At 44.3% G+C, this 22,356-nt stretch overlaps 1 protein-coding gene across 1 annotated transcript in view; it reads right to left on the bottom strand.

Annotated features, from left to right (window-relative positions):
• Window positions 1–256: 256 nt before the first annotated feature.
• Window positions 257–22,356, bottom strand: part of RIMKLB (ribosomal modification protein rimK like family member B) — a 74,575-nt gene continuing 52,475 nt past the window's right edge. The window contains exons 3-6 of the mRNA XM_060236731.1: window positions 17,668–17,898; window positions 7,660–7,746; window positions 6,419–6,622; window positions 257–1,925 (exon numbers count right to left, since the gene is read on the bottom strand). Of these exons, the coding sequence (XP_060092714.1) occupies window positions 1,462–1,925; window positions 6,419–6,622; window positions 7,660–7,746; window positions 17,668–17,898 (986 nt within the window). The 3' untranslated portion in view covers window positions 257–1,461. The remainder of the gene's footprint in view (window positions 1,926–6,418; window positions 6,623–7,659; window positions 7,747–17,667; window positions 17,899–22,356) is intronic.

Genomic DNA, 22,356 nt, shown 5'->3' with positions numbered 1-22,356 from the left:
ATCAGATTCCCATTCTGGCTGGGCTTTAATGGAAGAAAAGTCTCCTGAATTGTTTCCTAAAATGAAATTCTGTCTCTCTCTCTCTCCAGGGTACTTTAGATTTAAGTGTTTTCTTTCGAGGTGAGTTACCACAAACAGCAGTAACACATTAAGGTTTCTCCAAAGCAGTTGTGAAATTTGCAACCACTTAGCACCCTCCTCCACACCCCCTCCCGAGTTTTTCTGGGTAACAATTAAAAAAAAATATATAAAGATGTACAGAGGTCTAGGTTTTTATTGTTATCATTAAATAGTGCAGGGGTATGTTTGGCCACTGTTATGGATGCAGGCATGGAGAGGGGAGTGTCGGATGAGTATGTCATTGGAAATGTAACAGTAACATAGCATATATCTTGCAGAAAGGACTAAAACACTAACAAATACAAGTCAATGCACATTTTTTAAACTAGTGTAATTCTTTTTTTTCACATTGGATTAAACATTATTTTGTACACCAAACAAGATCAGTGCTGTTTATCTTTGCCTTTTGTGCAAGAAGAAAACCTGCCACTTCTGCTATCAAGAAGCACGAATGAATTTTTGACATGTCTTCCCCCCCCACCCCCCGCCAACCCACCCCACCCCCAGAATTAAAAGGATTTTTAATCTTCACATGCCCATATACTAAAATTTTCTCTCATTAAGGAAGCTTTTGTTTGTTTGCTTTTTAATATAAACAAGTATGCAACAAACCCGTTTGTTAATACTGGAATGGCAGAAGTCGCAGATTCGCTTCAATAAAGCTCATGTTGATCTAACAAGTGCCGGACCTGAATAAAGCACCTTAACAGCTGGGCTTTCCAAGGCCAACAGGGGCTGTTTGGCAGGGACATGAGCCTACTGAACTAAGGGGAGGAAATGCTGGTCTTTCATACCTTTGGAAGAAAACAGGTTGCCCCAAATCCCACCCTTGACTCCTACGGAACATACAGCAAGGGACACACAGCAACCTATTCAGACTCAGCTCCAACAATGGCTTGCAGACACATTAGCTCACGGATGCCTTTGGAGTGCTTGACACAGTCTTCAAACTCCGAAAGCACATTATTCAGCTGAAACTGTACCCTACGAACACACATGCTCTGCAGTGGATGTTACGATCACAGTGGCATCTCTAAATCGAAACAGAATGTTGTGTTTTTGTTTTTGTTTTTTTAAAAAAATCCCAGAATACAGGCTTATTAAACTGGGTATTGTAGTTGGCTCCCAAAAATATAAATTAAAAATTACGGCCTGCCAAGTCGAATAAGCAGCAAAAGCAGCATTCACAGAACATGCGTGTTTTAATCTTTCTCCCCGGGTTAAACATCCCTACCGTGAGTCACTTCCGATAAACAGCACTACAAGTTGGTTGTTTTTTTAAAAAAAAATGTACAAGAAAGTTGGTCATATATATATTTACACACACACACACTTGTGGCATCACTCCACCAGGAGCTTAATTTCATTGGCTATTAGCTGGTTCATGTTGAATAGGCCCTCCGGGAGCTTGGTGAGCAACTCCCTCTCTGTGGTTTCAGGGTCGCTGTCGACAGAGCTGGAGCTAGCGCTCATGTTGTCAACAGTGGCGCTAGCTGGAGGGCCCAGCTCTGGCTCGCTCGTTTCGCTAGCCGTGGATACCACAGAGAGCAAGGACATGCGTCGTGTCAAGCGACCGGGGGGAAGAAGAGAAGCGGCATAGTCCGCTATGATACCAGCTACGTCTAGATTACAAGCCTTATCAAAGGCAATGAAACCTACATTTGCATTGGCCTCGCAGACGTAGAAGGAGCCATCATCCTTCATGAGGAGGTCGATGCCACATACATCCATCCCCAGGATGTTAGACACCTGGATGGCCAACTGCTTGCCTTGTTCGCTCAAGGAGCACATCATTCCGATGCCGCCTGAGGAAAGAAAGAGAAGACCAGTCTTAAGTGAGAACCAGATTGGTGTAGTGGCTAAGTGCGCAGACTCTTATCTGGGAGAACTGGGTTTGATTCCCCACCTCCACCTGCAGCTGCTGGAATGGCCTTGGGTCAGCCATAGTTTTCATAGGAATTGTCCTTGAAAGGGTAGCTGCTGTAAGAGCTCTTTTAGCTCCACCTACCTCACAGGGTGTCTGTTGTGTGTGTGTGTGTGGGGGGGGAAGGTAAAGAAGATTGTGACTGCTCTGAAATTCAGAGTATAAGGCAGGTTATAAATCCAATATAAATCCAATATCTGTGTTAAGCTGCATTAAGCTTTGTGAGCTGAACTGAAAAGGATGGCCCATTCGTTAGTAGGGGCGCTTCCGTGAAAAGCCACAGGCTAGAAAAACAGGTCTTTACTTGAATAGCGATGTGGAGAAGGGGAGCGGAGAAACAGCATTGGGGAAGGGGGAGGAGACTGTGAGCTCCACTTGAAAGACAGAGAAACTGAACAAATTCCTAGAACTGAACATGAGAGAATGCTGCTTTTAGAGGTATAGATCAAGATGGATAGTCATGTTAGTCTGTAGCAGTAGAAAAGGGCAAGAGCCCAGGAGCACCAACCTTAAAGACTAACAAAATTCATGGCAGGGTGTGAGCTTCTTCTTCTTCTCCTCCCCCTCCAAGTAAAAATCAGAAATATCGGGGGAAATTTAAAAGGGCACACGGTTTTCTTGCCAAATCTATATTTATCTTGCTTTTGCACAAAATATTTTGGCACATTTATGAGATCTACAAGTATAAATGCCTCCATTCTCTAAAACTGTTAATATATCTGGTATGAAAGGCAGAGAGAAAGACACAAGAGTGATGCAAACGGCTGTGCTCTCTGAAGCCTAAGCATATGTAAATGCTTCTGCCATTAAGTTAATAGACAAAAATAGATGAGAACAGAACATACAGATTTTGTACTTAGAGAGTATATTATCTGGACAGGAAGAACCTCCTACAGCCCAGTAGCACTAACTGCATGTCTGAATAGAGATAAATCGGTGTTTCCCAAACTGTGCATCCTGACCCAAGAATGGGTCATGAAGCCTGTGAAAGTGGGTCCCAGACATAGAATCAAAGAGTTGGAAGGGACATCCAGGGTCATCTAGTCCAACCCCCTCCACAATGCAGAAAACTCACAAACACCTCCCCCTAAATTCACAGGATCTTCATTGCTGTCAGATGGCAATCTAGCCTCTGTTGAAAAACCTCCAAGGAAGGAGAGCCCACCACCTCCCAAGGAAGCCTGTTCCACTGAGGAACAGGAAGTTCTTCCTAATGTTGAGCCGGAAACTCTTTTGATTTAATTTCAACCCATTGGTTCTGGTCCCACCTTCTGGGGCCACAGAAAACAATTCCACCCCATCCTCTATATAACAGCCCTTCAAGTACTTGAAGATGGTGATCATATCCCCTCTCAGCCGCCTCCTCTCCAGGCTAAACATGCCCAGCTCTTTCAACCTTTCCTCATAGGACTTGGTCTCCAGACCCCTCACCATCTTTGCTGCCCTCCTCTGGACCCGTTCCAGCTTGTCTATATCCTTCTTAAAATGTGGTGCCCAAAACTGAACACAATGCTCCAGGTGAAGTCTTACCAGAGCAGAGCAAAGCAATACCATTATTTCACGTGATCTGGACACTATACTTCTGTTGATACAGCCCAAAATTGCATTTGCCTTTTTAGCCACCACATCACACTGTTGACTCATGTTCAGCGTATGATCCATTTGCAGTTCTAATGATTTGCAAATGCTCTGATTTCTCAAGTGTGTCCCCATATCAGGTATACTTGAACATGTGGGACAGCATCCCCAAAAGGCAGAAGACTGCTGAGTTTAACTGTAACTATGGAAACACTGAACTGTTCAATAGTGTACTGTCACCACATACATTACAGCACATTATTTTAGACAATATTAGTCCCATTTAAACAATATATATAACCTTGACAATACTGCATGTCTGTATACAAAAAATTATCTATATATGTAATTTTGATCATGGCCCCACTACAAGGATTAAAAAATCCACACAATGGGACTATGTACAGATTTAGAACCATAGAGTTTGAAAGGACCTCCACGGTCATCTAGTCCAACCCTCTGCACAATGTAGGAAAATCACAAGTACCTCCCCCTGCCCTTCTTCTCATGATCTGCTTAAGTTCACGGAATCAGAATTGCTGTCAGATGGCCATCTAGCCTCTGTTTAAAAACCTCCAAAGAAGAAGAGCCCACCACCTCCCACGGAAGCCTGTTCCACTGAGGAACTGCTCTGTCAGGAAGTTCTTCCTAATGTTTAGCTGAAAACTCTTTTGACTTAATTTCAACACATTGGCTTTGGTCCAATTTTCTGTTCCATCCTCTAGATGACAGCCCTTCAAGTACTTGAAGATGGTAATCATATCACCTCTCAGCTGCCTCCTCTCCAGGCTGAATATACCCAGCTCCTTCAGTCTTTCCTGATAGCACTTGGTCTCCAAACCTTCACCATCTTCGTTGCCCTCCGTTGTAGAAAAATCGCCATTTATAGAAAAATCATGCTCATGCAGATTCTGCGACTTAAAGGGATGAGTGCCATTTTGGGTTTGCTTAGCAATCCCAATGAACATCGCTAGGACAAGAGCTATCTGTCAGGTGAAGCAAAGGCAGTGATATGGAGGGGAGAGAAGATGCACAGTAGGGACTGGGCAGGGATGAGAGAAGAAGGCGATGGCAGTGACCAGAGGGTGAAAGTCTCTTCCCCAGCCCATTCTTTGTTATTTTCTAATACTGTAGTTTTTCCTATAAAAGAATGGATATCCCACATTTTGAGTGAGGAAAACTGTGTCTTTAAAGGTACTAAGTATAAACGCGGAACTATTTCATAGAAATGTGTTGAGAGTTCCCCAAATTTCCAATTTTGCAATTAGAAAACTCCTGAGGGAAAACTCCCACCCCCCTTTCCCATAGCTTTCTATCCCTGGAAGCCTTTAACCAGGTACATAGAAATATTTTATGAAGGAAAGTTGAATAATACAGAATTAGCGGACCGAACCAGACAGCCCAGGCTAGCAGGATCTCATGAGATCTCGGAAGCTAAGCAGGACAACCTCCAAAGAATGCCAGAGGCGTCATGCAGAGCCAGGCAAAGGCAAACCACCTCTGAAGGTCTCTTGCTTTAAAAACAAGTCTCGCTCACCACCTAGGGCTGCGTAATGCTAAAAGAGCGAGAACTTCTGGCTACCACACAATCTTAGAATCGCCTGGCTATACTACACACACTAAAAAGATATAGGCAAAGGTTGTCCCCTGTGCAAAGCACCGAGCTGTTACCGACCCATGGTGACATCACACATTTTCTTGGCAGACTTTTTACAGGGTGGTTTGCCATTGCCTTCCCCAGCTTCTGCTGGGATCAAATTCAGGTCGTGAGCAGAACTTGGACTGTAGTACTGCAGCTTACCACTCTGCGCCATGGGGCTCCTACTATACATATTGCCATATGGTAATAATAATAATGAACTGTTTACCAGAAATCCAGCGAGACAATCATATACAATGAGAAACTGGTATCCATGGGTTTAAATTTTACCAACAGAAGAGGCCTACCAGATATATGCTGCACTGCATATTAAAAGCAGAAGAGAATGTAATGTGAGATATCCTATAAAATAATTAATCACAGGATCACCATGGATGTGATATGGTAGGCTACAAATCAGAGGAAACAATAAAATATAAAATTCTCATTTTGCCCTTCAAATGCAATGCAGAAAAGCAACAAAAACTAATTATGAACTCACTGGGCAACATGGATTATTTTAAAGAAGCTATACCACAGATACAACAAATGATGCTGAAACTACTTTTCAAAATCAATGGCCAGCCAAATTTGCACTAAAAAGAGACAAAGAACTAACATCTGCATCTGTCTAAAATAATTAGCAGTGACGTGTATTTTCTGGGGAAATTGGGACAGAATACTTTCTGGAAATTTTTCTGATTCAGATTAAAGTAATTTTAAAATTAGATCATGCCAGCAAAATTCAATCAATAATTTAAATAATGTTAGCAAAAGAAGACAAATAGCATCATATACAAGCACTGGTTTTTGTCCCTGATTTGCATCCTGCATTCAGCCCAGCCAAATGAACGATTTACAGCACAACGGTCCTGACAATCAGAAAGTCTTCAGGGAAATCTTCTGCGCTGCATCACTGATAATTAGGACTAAATATAGGCATATAAACTGAAGTCGTAAGGCAGTCCCCTGGATTGCATCCTAAATGCACTTTCCTTTCTATTTCTTTCACAGCAGCAGTTAAAAAGTCTCAGATTTAATCTTTCAACACTGGTTTCAAAGCAACACAACACACAAAATAATTAACTTGAATAAGGATTGACACCCTCCCTTGTGGCCGTCAGAAAGGCTGGTAAAGACCAGACAGGCATTCTTACCAAGCGAGCAATTGCTTTGCATTCTACCATCTGTTGAGCAACGCAGCATCGTGCCTACTACACGGCCTCCCACTACAATGACCCGGACGTCTTTGCCATGGGACTCCTGGATGTATTTCTGGAATAGGTAAGGGGCCTCGTGACGGATTAGATGACTCAGGTCCGCCAAGTGGTGCTTGTCTCTCGCTAGAAACACAGCTTTGCCTGTGGAAGGGCACAGAGTGTGAAAAAATGGGTCACAGAAATCCTTGCACATTGTACTGTTTCTAAAAGAATTAAAAATAGCAATGGAGTGTAATACTCTTTGTGTATAAATCAACACAGAAACAGACTCTGGGGGACTGAAAAATGTAATGAATAGCATTTTCTTTTTTAAAAAATGTTTTAAAGCAAACAGTTTTATTTTATTCCATTTCTCAACTGCCTCAGTAACAGTTTGGTCCTATTTTTCAATCTTGGCCTGCCGTTTTCATGCTGTTCTGCTAGGACCAGGTTACAAGACTTGGGGTCTTGTAACCCCATTACAAGACTGTTGCAAAACAGACTTGGGGTTCTCTAAGCACACAGAATAGACTTTCACCAATCCAAACCACCGCTCAAAGACAAGAGCACTATCACATGTATATGACTATTCAATGAGCACACACAGAATCAATTCAGACATGATATGAAATCATGGTTAAAAATAAAAGCAGCTCATATCCTGGCTGGCCTTGACAAAGGGCTGGTTTTATTGCCTTCTTTCTGCATCTCTGGAGAACAAACCAAAATTAAACTGGGATTAAGCCAGCATGGCCATGTCTGCGCAACACAAGGAATCCACAGTTAAGAAAAGTGGTTTGTTTTAATTTTTCTTATTGTGAAAATGATTCAAAATGGAAAAAGGAATGCAACTGTGTGGCATTTATTATTAGGGAATTATTAATATCGAATAATTCTCATACTGAGAAAATTTTATTGTTTTATTATATGAGGAAGGGTTGATTCTCTTGCATAGCTGTAAATATTTATACACACACACATCTGTCTGCCCGCCCATCCATCCATCCATCCATCCATCCATCCATCCATCCATCCATCCATCCATCCATCCATCCGTTTCTTTCCTGGCAAGACGGATTTTAAGAGGTTCCCTTAGTGTTGGGAGCTATTTCACACTTGGAGATAGTCAACAGACTTCAGATAAAGCATAATTCTTATTTACCACCCCGTAGTAATTTGTACAAATGCTCTAAATGTACCTCTATGGCCACGTGTGTTCTTCACAACCATAGGAAACTCCAAAACCTCTGCTTCATCAATCATTTTGGCAAAATTTTCATGACCACCTGACAGGGAAGAAAAAAACAATTGCACTTTACTAAAGACACCCAGGATACTCCCTTGGCACTTCTGAGCAGCAGCAGATTCCAAAGGGGGAACGACTGAGGAAGAGCAGTTCAGCTGATCCGCGTTCACATCGGAAACCATTGCTCGTAACTCTTGTAGGCTGTCCTCTGTATAAAAAGAATTTTCTTCAGCCAAATAAGTCTTAGTTTAACTATTCTTTAAAAATATGTCTATTTTATATGTATGTAAGTGCTGTCAAGTCACAACGGACCTACAGCAGTCCCAGCAAGGGTCTTTCACGGCAAGATAAAAGCAGGTGGTTGGCCGTGAATTGCCTCTGCGTCTTCCTTGGTGGTCTCTCAGCCAAGCACCAACCTGGCTTAGCTTCTGAGATCAGGCTATACCATACCATTCCATATCCATATCCTGGAGAGCCCTAATAAAAACCACAGCTTTGCGATGCCTTGTCCTAAGTGGTTAAAATGATCACAGACACTGATGTGCTAGGCTGCTACAAGGCTCAAGCTACCATAAATAATTTTTTTGTATCAAAAGAAATATGTTTATTATGTGGTATATACAATTAAAACAATTAAAAACAAAGGGCCTGGTTAACAGGCTACAGTAAGAGTCATAAAGAACAAAGACAAAGCAGAAGAGCCAAGGCCTTTTCCAAACTATAAACAGAATATTTAGAAAACTGGGAAGATTTCCCTCAAGAAAGCTGCCACTTCTCCACAGGTAACGCCCCACCCCGTAACAACAGGGACCATGATTGGCGGCCACATGACCCAAGCTGCTCACCAGTTGCAACTAATGCTTTGCATCTCACGGTACTGCTACAGTTGTGAAATCAAAGGAAGAAAAATTTTGGTGTCAGCAATATAATAAATGGAGAAGAAAAGGCTAGAGGCATTTGGAGTTGAGACCAGCTCTCTGTAGGAGGAATAAACCTCAGAGTACTAAATACAATATATGAAGAATCCTCTTCCTGGATTCTCCTAAGCAGACCCATGTGCCTTTTCCTGTCTCAAGGAATAGAACGGGACACTCAGTTTGCCACGAAAGTTCCTTTTACTTGAAGAGACCTTAAACTCTGAGAAGGCTGCGTAATCTTCAACCTGCTCTTTCGGCCTCCAAAGGGGAGGGAATGCCCACTGTCCTAAGCTAACTCCGCTGTCTACGATGTGTGTCTTAAAAAATAAGTTATCGTCTCACAGAAAGATAAGCAGTTTGAACCAGCATATGGAGCAAGTAACAATTAATGGGTAACACTGAAGGAACAGAACAAAGCTTGAGACCTGAGGCTCGTATCTGAAGTGTGGCACACAAAGCCCTATACCTAGAACAAAACTTGGTTGGTCTTAAAGGTGCCACTCAAACTTTGTTCTGCTGTTCAGAGTTACCAATAGGGATCAGGGCTCTGCGGGACTTATTACAATTCAGCAGGATCCGTAAGATGGAGCTCTTCTGCCAGGCCTTTAGTTGAGGCAGCAGGTGTTCACGTTATATCTAGCCTCCCCTCCAGTGACCTCAGGTCTGAGTGACAACTTGGGCCAAACAAAAGTGGCTATCTGTTGAGGCACTGTATAGTTTTAATGCTGATGCTCTGATTCTTTTAAATGCATTCTATTTATTAATGGTCTGGTTTTATGATGGAACTTGCCCCAAACTTGCTTGTGGGGAAGGAAGGAAGGAAGGAAGGAAGGAAGGAAGGAAGGAAGGAAGGAAGGAAGGAAGGAAGGAAGGAAGGAAGGAAGGAAGGAAGGAAGGAAGGAAGGAAGGAAGGAAGGAAGGAAGGAAGGAAGGAAGGAAGGAAGGAAGGCAGGAAGGCAGGCAGGCAGGCAGGCAGGAAGGAAGGAAGGAAGGAAGGAAGGAAGGAAGGAAGCTATGAGACATTCATTTGAGGTGTTATCAAGCAGCAAGTCCAACCAGGGAGAAACACCAACAAGGACATGACATGAGGTTGTCAGATAATGTGTTGAAGGATCCAAACACCAGATCAGCTGAGGCAAGAATGTAGACAGATGCCCAAGTTGAAGCTTTAAAGATATCAGAAAACAAAGTTTCAAGATAGCTGATTGTGTTTAAGGCAGACTGAATGTGCCAGAATTCCTTCAGGCACCTGAAATCCTTAAGAATATAGATCCAGGTGGGTAGCCATGTTAGACTGAAGCAGCATAAAAAAGTTTGAGTGCAATGGCACCTTAAAGACCAACAATGAACTTTTGTGTCCATGCACAGTTCCTCAGATACAATGAAATGGAATTTACTAGTTCATACACATAAGAGAGAAGTTGAACAGCAAATTAGCATACAATATAATGAAGATATTTTAATAGATGCAAACAGGAATAACAAGCTAAGTTTATAAGGTCACCATGGTTTGGATTCAGTTCTGGGGGAAACAGTGAAGCAAATAAATGTGTCAAAATTGGAGGCAAATGTGAAAATGTATCATTCTTAATTATGAAGTGCTAAGAATAACTGACAGAGCCTTTGTTGTTATGCTTCATCCATCTTCTCTCAGGCATGGAGGTAACTAATAGCATCTTTTTCTTTGAGGTGGTGTGTTCTGTAGTACGGTGTTATGTCTCCTCTGTTACCAGATCAGAGAAATGCATTCCAATATCTATATATTTAATTCCCAACATGGCTCCTCTGTGCAGATACTTATTCCCACACATCATAGGCACATGGAGGGGAAAGAGATTTTTCTGCGCACTTGGGGCACTCCTGCGGTTTGCAGAAAAATTTTAAATGTTTTAAAAAGTACCTGGGGAGAGTTTGGTGTAGTGGTTAGAAGATGATATTGGATTTATATCCCATCCTACACTCCAAATCTCAGAGTCTCAGAATGGTCACAAGCTCCTTTACCTTCCCCCTCCCCCACAACAGACACCCTGTGATGTCGGTGGGGCCGAGAGAGCTCTTACAGCAGCTGCCCTTTCAAGGACAACCTCTGCGAGAGTTATGGCTAACCCAAGGCCACTCCAGCAGGTGCAAGTGGAGGAGTGGGGAATCAAACCTGGTTCTCCCAGATAAGAGTTCATGCACTTAACCGCTACTCCAAACCGGCTCCAAAGTGGACGAGTCTTCTGGTTGCTGCAGGGTGTGGATCCCCAGAGCTCAGCGGACAGTGAGTCTTCGAGGTTTAACCTTATTATTATTTTGTAAGTAGATGATTAAATTTCCTTCTGATAAGGGTCATTTGAAAAAATTGTTTCTAAAAAACAAATATCTTATTTTTAAAGTTTGCTGATCTTATGCTTTGAAGCATTACCATCTTATCACCTTATTAACAAGTTCTGAAATACAGCTTCAAATTAATACGAAAGACAACCTTGAGTTTATTTGGATTTCTACTCCTGGCTCACGGTGCTTTATAAACAAGACTGTTTTAATTCGCTTTTCTTATTCTTCTGTGCTTCCAATATTTTAAGTGTGATATTATCACCTAAGTAAAATGGGCAAGAAACACTGTCGTACTTCTCAGAGATCAAGAACCCCTCCCTCCTAAGAAACAAGTAAAAGACAAAGAATCTAAAGCAGGATTTCTGACTAAAAACTCAGAATACCAGTACGAGGGAGATAAACAGTAACAGATTTACTTGCCTTGAGTTGGATGCCCCACTCCTGATAATATAGCAACGGACAGTTGCTTATCACCAGGTGCGGAAAATGTTTTGCAGGAACCCAGAGTAATAATGAAGAAAATGAGATGGAGAAAGCAGACAGACAAATTCTTGCTGAGTAACGTTTTCTGATTGCTGATTCTTTAAATCAGATTTACACTCAGCTAAATGCAGTGGCAAGCAAATTGGACCTTTTAACTTCATATATTCAAGAGAATTTAAGAAAACAGCCTCCTAACAAAGACGGCAGCATGTAAAAAAATCCTAAAAAGACCCTAAATACAATCACAACTGCCAAACTTATACTTCAATCAAACCAAATTGTTTTGACAATACTTCCATACAGAAGACGTATACCATACTGGGGAATAAAAGAAGCAGTAATTCATCATCTAAATGTTTTGTGTAAAATACCATCAAAAGAAAACAGACCTCATTAAGAGTCAACACCTTCCAAATGGATGCTGCAACAAAAGGTTGCTATTGAGCTTTGGCTCAATCCCTGCGATTATTAAGAGCGGGAGAAAAATTTTGAACAGCTACAGTATATATACTTAGGAAGTAGATGTTGACAAGCCTATGAGACCATTGATCTCCAAAGCTCGTTTTAAGGAAGCACAAAAGCAGCAGGCAGAAAACTCCCCGCTTCAGTAACCGTTTCAGGTGGCAGTTATGGACAGTAACCACTTCAGGAGACAGTAAGACTTTAAGGAAAACTCTCTTTTGAAGACAATGTGCTTGCTTCATACAGAAAACTCTCATATGAAGATATCGAAGATATTGGATTTATATCCCGCCCTCCACTCCGAAGAGTCTCAGAGCGGCTCACAATCTCCTTTCCCTTCCTCCCCCACAACAAACACCCTGTGAGGTGGGTGGGGCTGGAGAGGGCTCTCACAGCAGCTGCCCTTTCAAGAACAGAGTCTCAGAGCGGCTCACAATCTCCTTTCCCTTCCTCCCCCACAACAGACACCCTGTGAGGTGGGCTGGGCTGGAGAGGACTCTCACAGCAGCTGCCCTTTCAAGGACAGAGTCTCAGAGCGGCTCACAATCTCCTTTCCCTTCCTCCCCCACAACAGACACCCTGTGAGGTGGGTGGGGCTGGAGAGAGCTCTCACAGCAGCTGCCCTTTCAAGGACAGCGCCTCAGAGCGGCCTACAATCTCCTTTCCCTTCCTCCCCCACAACAGACACCCTGTGAGGTGGGTGGGGCTGGAGAGGGCTCTCACAGCAGCTGCCCTTTCAAGGACAGAGTCTCAGAGCGGCTCACAATCTCCTTTCCCTTCATCCCCCACAACAGACACCCTGTGAGGTGGGTGGGGCTGGAGAGGGCTCTCACAGCAGCTGCCCTTTCAAGGACAACCTCTGCCAGAGCTATGGCAGACCCAAGGCCATGCCAGCAGGTGCAAGTGGAGGAGGGGGGAATCAAACCCGGTTCTCCCAGATAAGAGTTTGCACACTTAACCACTACACCAAACTGGCTCTCATATGAAGAGCAGGCAGAGATTCTGGCAAGGATGGATAAGATGCAAGAGGAAAGGGGAGCTGTACATAAAACAAAATGCACCGCAATGAAAGAAAATCAGCCCGCAGTGTCCCCAGCGATGAAGATAGTTAATTCCCAGCATGACTCAGACTTGCTTGCTTCTGGATCTATACAACCCCTGACATCTGTTCGATCTATTGGATCTCCAACAGCCGAAAGGAAGATCGTTACCGGCTTAAAGGATCGAGAGTTTGTAAATTCTGAGCAGTCATCTCCACTGGAACCTAATGTGATAACAATCAAGCCATCTAATAATGTATCTGTCTTTACAGATAATGAAGGAGACCTTGAGGAGATATCTCAAAATCTGCACTATTTACATTGGTTTCATTCAGAAGGCAGAAGGCTCCCTAAAAGTAATATCACTAAATGTTAATGGACTCAATGAAGCCTGTAAGAGATGCTGTTTTTCCCCATAAACTTAGTAAAGAGAAAGCTGATACACTTTTATTACAAGAAACACATATATTAGGCCAACATATACATCACACTGAGTGTTTAGATTTAGGTAAGCTGTAAAAGGCCTCCTCTAAACAAAAAGTAACAGGAGCAGCTACTTATATTAAAAATCCATATTTTACAGTTACTCCGACACTGTGTGATGAAGAGGGAAGACTCATCTTAGTTAAGGGGGACCTTTATGATAGGAAGCTATTTTAGGAAACATATATGCTCCAAACTCACAACAGGTGACTTTAAAAAAAATCTTCATAACCAGATCCTCACCTTTACAGAAGGGGATTTGCTGATAGGAGGAGATTTCAATGTAGTAATGAAGACTGATTTAGACAGAATTAACAAAATACAGAAAAATAGGGAGGTAGTTAGTAAGTGCAGATGACTGGGGAAGGCAATGGCAAACCACCTTGTAAAAAGTCTGCCGTGAAAACGTCGTGATGTGACATCACCCCAGAGTCGGAAATGACTGGTGCTTGCACAGGGGACTACCTTTACTTTTTTTTTTAGTTAGTAAGTCACTTGAATCTTTATTTCAGAAAAGTATCTTTGCTTTCCAACTAGTAGGTATATGGAAGTTACATCATTCATCTGAGAAATATTATACATATTTTTCACAAGTTCATAAAATTTGTTCAAGGACTGACCTTTTCTTTGTTAAGAAAAAAACAAGCTAAAGAATCAATTATTGGTATAAAGCACAGAGATGGTACATCAAGTAATGGTTTAATTATTGAGGCCTTTACGGAATACTATCAAAATGTATATAAAGCAAGTTTCCCTAAATTAGATAAAATTAAAAACTTCTTATATAAGATTAAGATCGCAATCCAGAGGGGGAGGGGCAGAAAGTCTTCTGGAAGCAGACGAGCCGGTACATGGGCGCAGGAAGGGTTTATGCTGACGTACGACTGGCGCCGCCAGAGCAGAGGGGAGGTACATGGGCAGCCGCTGTGCCCCGCCAGAGGGCAGCGCCGCCTGAGGGCTGCGCCCAAGCGCGGGCAGAGGTGAGGTGGAGCGCGGCGTTCAGGCAGAGGAGGGGGTGGAGTAGGGGGCGCGGCCAGGCTTAGGCAGCTTCCTGAGCACTTTGACCCATGACATACCCCCCCCCCCGAGAGGCGCAACTTTACGCCCGCAAAAACGGCAGTGTGCCCCATAGGCACTTGTTGAAACCAAAACCAAAGGTCGGCGCCGCTGCTGCGGAAGCTCACAAACCTCTTAGGGAACAGTGTGATTGCCTCGCTAATCCCCTCGCGTCTTGGGCTGACAAGCCTCCTCCCCAGCACCCAATCGTGGTCTCCCCCCTCCTATAAATACGTCTGCTTTGGCCTCGCACAACTCAGTTGTTAGGGAAAGGAGCACATGGCAGGAAGCTCTGCTGGTGAGCTCCCGGTCATACGAACTTAGAGTGAGGGACAGGCAGGCATGCTGGTGACAGGTTTTGCACCTCACGGTTGCTTTGACAGTATCTTTGCCTTGCGAGGGGGAGAGAGAGGTCTCTCCCGTGGGGCTAACTGCTCTTGTTTCCAGGTCTCCACAGGTTCCGGGCTCCTGGAGGCTCTGCATGCGAGCAAGGACAGTCACCCATGGGTGGGTAAGTTCCACTGCCCCCCCAGCCTCCCCCTCCCCTCGCTCTCGACCGCTTGGTGTGCTAGTGTCACTGGCACTTGAACCAGGCAGGGGGCTCCGGCAGGGGGCATTTGCTGACGCCGCTCCCCTGTGCTGCTGCCTGCTCCCTTCCCTTGGTCTGCCCTCTGCCGCGTTTCCATCCCCTGACAGGGCACGGAGTGTGTATGTGTGGTGGCCACCCCGTTGCGGGGAGGTGGGTCAGAGACTGTCCTTTTAAGATAGGGCCCGGCTGCAACGCAGTCCGCTCTTCCAGTCGCTGCTCCTGCAGGTGCTCTTGATCTCTATCTCCGTTTTGCAGGTGGGGCTCGAACACAAAGGCTTCTGCATGTGCCACTCCACCACCCCCCACTCCCTCAGCTGTTTCTGCCCGCCACTCGGAATGGAGCCCCGCCCACAGCGAGACTGCCCAGCACGTGCCAGGGAGACTGCTGCACTCTGTTCCGGAAAAATAAAGTCTGAGCTGTGCCCTCTGTTGTCTCTCCCACTTGGCATCTGCTGCACGTTCCCTGAGCAAACCACCCCCCACCCCCACCCCATCAGTGGCTTCTCCGAGGGAATGCCTGGGAGGGTGAGCAGACTTGGTTGGGGGGGGGGGAACGGTCTATGAGCCGCTACGCTACCCCCTGCGTGGCTGGACAGGGGAGGGGGACTGCCGCCCCTCAGCCTGCCTGGATTGACAGCCTACCCGACCCCACAGGGCTGTTATGCAATTTGACGGCACTTAACCTACACAGGTGCACCTGGTTTGTGTGTGTGTGCACACACAAGGCTTGTCTGAGAACCAGGAAATATCAACTCTGACTTAGAGGGCTTTGAAGCAAAAGCGTAAAAGTGGGGTCAGTTTGGAGCATCGCCTTGCGTTTGTGATATACACAACCGCGAGACGCTTGGAAAGTCACTATTCTGACTCTCATCTGACAGAAACAAAAAGAAAACATTTAAAGTTAGGAACATGAGTGACACCTCTCATGGAGGTTCAAGAGGAATTTGGAACAGAGCCCACAGAACACGTAGCCTCCAAGATGGAAAGAGGTGTCTCACTGGAGGACATGTTAAGGCTGTTCTCCTCAGTATTTTACTCAAGGAAGTTGAGTCATGGGAAAAACCTTGGGCAGACGGCAGAATTGAAGCTGAGGCAGCTACCTTTCTATGCTGTATGTTAGGATTCAGGCCAAATGGCCCTCTCAGAGGAACAATATTATCTGAGGTAAATCCAGTGGCACAGAGCAAAGACCTTCCTCCTGCTCCGCATAACATAAGCCTTCCGAGTGCAACTGTATAGTCCAGTCATTGATTTTCCTCTAGATGGCCTGCCAACTCTTCTGAAAAATACCTCAGTAGAGTTTCCTGCTAAATCTCCAAATGGACCTTAGGTCAGCATGTCAAAAAGAATGACAAGAGGATTTAAAAAGAAACCAAACTGAAGACATATGGAGGAATAAGCTGAAGAAAGAGGACATGCAGGAAAAAAAGCAACTTAGGTGTTCAAAGAGAAAACCGCATGGAGATCTCTTTTAGTCCTGCGCTCAGAGAGGAGACAGAAAACAAAGTAAAGGTGGTAGTGGCCCTTCCCCACTAGACAAAGCAACAGCGACCCAACTTTCATCTTCCTGGGATAATGGATAGAATGCCCACGTCATCTCCAAGTGTCCTCCTCTCTTCAAGTGAAAGCAGCATTAGCTGGCCTGCTGAGGACGAGGCAGGAAGGAAGGGAGATGGAATCAAGAGAGATAGGTCACCCTAGATCAGGGGTCCTCAAACTTCTTAAATAGGGGGCCAGTTCACTGTCCCTCAGACTGTTGGAGGGCCGGACTGCCGATACTGTACAAGGCCGTGGGCTGTCAGTTCTCCGTCTTCTGCATCTCTCTCCCTTCCCCACACCACACACCCCGGCCTGGGAACTCACCTCACCTCGGTATCACCTCACACTCTGTCTCCGCCGCCTCAGCCCAGTGCCGGAAGTGTGCGTTGCTAATGCGAGTTTAGGTCGAACGTCACTTCCGGTCTGATTTTGCCATAACCCGGCGGGCCGCATAAACGTCCTCAGCGGGCCGCATCTGGCCCACGGGCTGTAGTTTGAGGACCCCTGCCCTAGATGATGCACCAAACAGGGATGGTTTTCTACCATCCCCATTATAAAAAAAATAAAAATAAATGCTACTATTATGCCTCAAGAAATGGTAAAAAAGTGGTGCAATTTACCCATAATCAGTTATTTAAATCAAATGTGGATTTGAAAGCACAGAATTCATCTAGTGAACCACTGAAATGCCTGTCCGTCCTGGAAACTGCTTACTATTCTATATACATAGCTCTATGGTTCCTGGCTATCCACGACAAGGAGTCCCTACCTGGAGGAGCTCACAGACTAAAGGCTGAGATAAAGAAGACCATAAAATGATGTGCGGCACAAGGATTAGGAGGCAGAGAATACGTGGTCGTTTCAATTACACTTTTGTGGGCTTAATTTTAGAAAGGGAGGATAAAGGATTCAGTAAGGCATCACTATGTAGCCCTTTAAGAAAGATTATTTTGCTATTTATTTTTAAATCAATTTGGCAGCACTTCCCAGCATGTTAATTAACAGCTCACTATCTGCAAGCGCCTAGTTTGCTTTGGGTCATAGTATCCATTCATTCAGCTCAGGGAGCTTACCATAGGAGAAAGTGTCGGGAAGAGGCACACCATGGCCAGCCAGTTCTTGAAAAGTCCAAAACTTGTTGACACAATTGAGTATGGCTTGGGGACGGTTCATCAGTCGGCAGCCCATCTTCTCCAGATGGCGAAGAACTGTAATGTCACTGTCGCTCTGGACCCATGGAGTTGGCACACGAACCACAACTACCTGTGGGTAAGCAGTGATGAGTTCCCCACTAACTCGAAGACCTACAGAAAGAAGAAACACAGATGAGATGTCTGGTCAGAATCTGTGGGCTAAAGAAAAAAAACACAGAAAATACCAAGCTTTCTTGGGCCACAAGCCTTCACCTGACAGTCACATATCCATACTGTTTATAGACTATCAACAGACTGGAGTAGTTCCTTCTGTCAACAGCATCACTTTACATAACAAAGGAGCTGGGCTTTTTAGCACATGACATCCATCCTCTGAATCACAAAGTTTGAAGGGGCCTCCAGGAACATCTAGTCCAACCCCCTGCACAATGCAGGAAACTCACAAAAAGTGATGGTATCGCTTTACTCTACTCTGGTAAGACCTCACCTGGAGTATTGTGTTCAGTTTTGGGCACCACATTTTAAGAAGGATATAGACAAGCTGGAACGGGTCCAGAGGAGGAGGATGAAGATGGTGAGGGGTCTGGAGACCAAGTCCTATGAAGAAAGGTTGAAGGAGCTGGAGATGTTTAGCCTGGAGAGGAGGTGGCTGAGAGGTGATATGATCACCATCTTCAAGTACTTGAAGGGCTGTCATATAGAGGATGGTGTGGAATTGTTTTCTGTGGCCCCAGAAGGTAGGACCAGAACCAATGGGTTGAAATTAAATCAAAAGAGTTTCCGGCTCAACATTAGGAAGAACTTCCTGACCATTACAGCGATTCCTCAGTGGAACAGGCTTCCTTGGGAGATGGTGGGCTCTCCTTGGAGGTTTTTAAACAGAGGCTAGACGGCCATCTGACAGCAATGAAGATCCTGTGAATTTAGGGGGAGGGGTTTGTGAGTTTCCTGCACTGTACAGGGGGTTGGACTTGATGACCCTAGAGGTCCCTTCCAACTCTATGATTCTATAACCTCCCTCAAAGTTAACAGGATCCGCATTGCTGTCAGATGGCCATCTAGCCTCTCTTTAGAAACCTCCAGAGAACCCACCACCTCCCAAGGAAGCCTGTTCCACTGAGGAATTGCTCTCTGTTAGGAAGTTCCTAAAGTTTAGCTGAAAACTCTTTTGATTCAATTTCAACCCACTGATTCTAGTCCTATCTTCTAGCACAACAGAAAACAACTCTGCAGCATCTTCTATATGACAAGTACTTTAAGATGGTGATCATATTACCTCTCAGTTATCTCCTCTCCAGGCTAAACATACCCAGCTCCTTCAGCCTTTCCTCATAGGACTTGGTCTCCAGACCCTCCACTGTCTTCGTTGCCCTCCTCTGGACACATTCCAGCTTGTCTATATCCTTCTTACATTGTGGTGCCCAAAACTGAACACCAGTTGAGGCCTAACCAGAGCAAAGTGATACCATCACTTCATGTGATCTGGACACTATACTTCTGCTGATTCAGCCCAAAACTGTGTTTGCCTTTTTAGCTACCGCATCACACTGCTGATTCATGTTCAGTGTATGGTCCAATAAGACCCCTAGATCCTTTTCGCACATACTACTGCCAAAACAAGTCTCCCCCATCCTTTAACGATGCATTGGATTTTTCCTACCTAAATTACAGGTATCCCCATTAAAATTCATTTTATTTGTTTGAGCCCAATTGTCCAGCCTGTCAAGATCATCCTGTATCCTGACTCTGTCTTCTATTGTATTTGCTACCCCTCCCAATTTAGTATCATCTGCCAATTTAATAAGCATTCCTTCTATTTCTTCATCCAAATCACTTATAAAGGTTATGCCAATAAAGGTTGCCTTGGATGATGATGAACAAGCACGTTTTGTGTGCAATCTATCAACCAGTTACAGATCCACCTAACAGTAAGAGGACCCAAACCACATCTTACCAACACCTTCCCCCAATATCTGCAAGGTTCTTCCCCTGACAGAAATACAATTCCCAATAGCTGCAGTCCTGACAAGCACATTTGAATCAAATCTCTTTACACAACTCACACGAGGCAAACAAGCAACAGCCAGTAGTTCAACTGACAGCACACTCCAGAGCATCAGTGTGACTACCCAAAAAGCCCCGCAACTGGCCACCATCATTCTAACATTGCTGTCAGAGGGGGCTGGCGGGATGAATGCAGCTGGTACACAGATTCACACAGGGAGCAGCAGTCTTTCAGGGTCCAGACTGTGAAGCACTTTAAATGTTAAAAGCAGACCCTTAAATTGAGCCCACTGGCAACCACTGAAGATGTTCCAAGACTGAGGTAATACAGCGACAATGATGTATCCTTGTTACAAGCTGTGCAACTGCATTTTGAATAACTGATGTTTCTTGACTACCTTTAAATGTAAAGCACATTTCAATAATCTAGCATTAAGATTACTACAGCATGGTCCATCATGTCCAGGACAGACATGTCTAGAAAAAGAGCCAATCTACATCTGGGAAAAGGCACTTTTGGCCAAAACGCTAGAACACAGCTGAAAACATTGGAGAGCCGCCACCCCCCCACCCACCTCCGTCTCCAAACAAATCAAGCTTAGTAATTGTATCAATGATTTATGTTAAATCCAACAGAATGAATGGGGGGGGGGGAAATCACCTTTTGCCCATCTGTAAACAAAGGTTGCCCACAAGAAATCTAGTGAGAGGCTCAGAGAGTAGGGGGAGGGCCTTTTTGGTGGTGGCTCCCTGCATTGGAACAATCTCCCAGTTGGAGTTCACCTGGCATCAGAATTGCCATCCTTCAGGCGCCAAGTTAAGGCAGCCCTCTTCACAGAGGCCTTCCAAGATCTTTTCAGACATTCAGGGGCCTGACATGATTAGCAACAAGATGCTGTTAACTGTTCTTGCTATTTTTACTACTTTATATAATACTAATTCCTATTTATTGTATTTTACTGTTTAGTATTGTCATAAACCACCCAGAGAGCTTTAGCTATGGATGGTATACGAATGCTAATACTAATGATGATGATGATAATAATGATGATGATGATGCAGTTAATGTCATCTCCAACCCCAAATTAGGCCTGAAGCCAGATAAAAATGGACCAAAGGCAGAGGTATCATTTCCCCCCCTCCGCAAAAACTACCACTACCCATTCAATCATCTTCGTCCCAAACAAAAAATTAGAACCCTGGCCTATAATTATTAAAATCTCCTTTGGGCAAGATGGGCTTCTTCAGAAATTTTCTCCATTAGCAACCCAGCAAAATTATACTTACACAAGAACCAACTTGCTAACTTGACAAACAGGTCTACAATAACATTCCTTAAACCAAGGATCCAATTAACAAATGGGGGGCTTCACATCCACTGGAAGGGTCAATTTGAATCAATCCACAGTACCTAGAGTAGATGATGATACAGACACATCTACCATCTGATCAACAGCAGAACTAAGGTCCAACTCAAATCGGGTTTTATCAGCAACGAATCTTGTAAAAACATCAGTTTATCACCATAACTGTAAATGTTATTGACTCTGTCTTTGAAATCAGACAATTTAGCTGCTCAAAATTCAGCAGACACAATGGTAGCGGAGGGAAAGAAAGCTTTCTTTGCTGCTATCACTGCCACCTTATCTCCTCAGTAAATCAGGGAGCAGGGATCCTGTTAGTTAGAGAATGCAGGGGGACAGCTCTCTCAATAGCCCTTTCCAACTCAATGTCCCATGCCCCTGAGGGCTTCCACAGGGTTGCTACTCAGGTTCTCACAACCTTAAAGTGCATTCTGAAAACCAGTTGGACCCATAAATGTCCTGGGGTATACCATTCTAATCCTATCCTTGCCCTGGTTGTAATTGTAAGCATTAAATAAAGTTTGTTTTAAAAAAAACCACACCTACCACTGGTGCACTAAAAAAAACAACAACCCAACAACACAGTGGCCTGATCATGGCAAAGCTTTATCTCCAGCTCTTTCATCAGAAACCTGCTCAGTACAATACAGGGCATTAGCATGTGACCTGTCTCGTGAGCTGGAGGTCATAATAACCTTGAGGCAGTCCCATGCAGTTCTAAATATGACTTCTAGACAATGGGATTTCTGCATGGACCGGGCAAGACAGCCGGGGCATCTGGTTGATAATCTAGGCAGGAAACCAGCAGCAACCTATCCTTTGTGCCCAACCTCAGCTACATAAATCAATATGAATCACTATCAGAGCCAGTTTGGTGCAGTGGTTAAGAGCGGCAGACTCTTCTCTGAAGAACCGGATTTGATTCCCCACTCCTCCTCATAAAGCCAACGGTCTGACTTTAGGTCAGTCACGGTGCTCTAAGAACTCTCTCATACCCCAAAAAACAAGTCTAGCTCGCCACTAGGTAGTGGCGCATAATGCTAAAAGAGCTAGGACTTCCAGCTGCCAGACAATTTTAGGATCTCCTGCTTATTCCTTGCACAATGCCATACAATAATTATTCATTATTATTAGCATCAGGAATCTAGTGAAAGGAAAGAAAGAAGGTGTTTATCCTATTCCCTACCCCGACACCCCATTAAGGAGTTGATGAAAGACCGTATAACAGGCTGAAGTTTGC

Source organism: Heteronotia binoei, chromosome 4 (assembly GCF_032191835.1).
Source record: "Heteronotia binoei isolate CCM8104 ecotype False Entrance Well chromosome 4, APGP_CSIRO_Hbin_v1, whole genome shotgun sequence".
NCBI lineage: Eukaryota > Metazoa > Chordata > Lepidosauria > Squamata > Gekkonidae > Heteronotia > Heteronotia binoei.
This window is presented reverse-complemented; position numbering and strand designations above follow the sequence as displayed.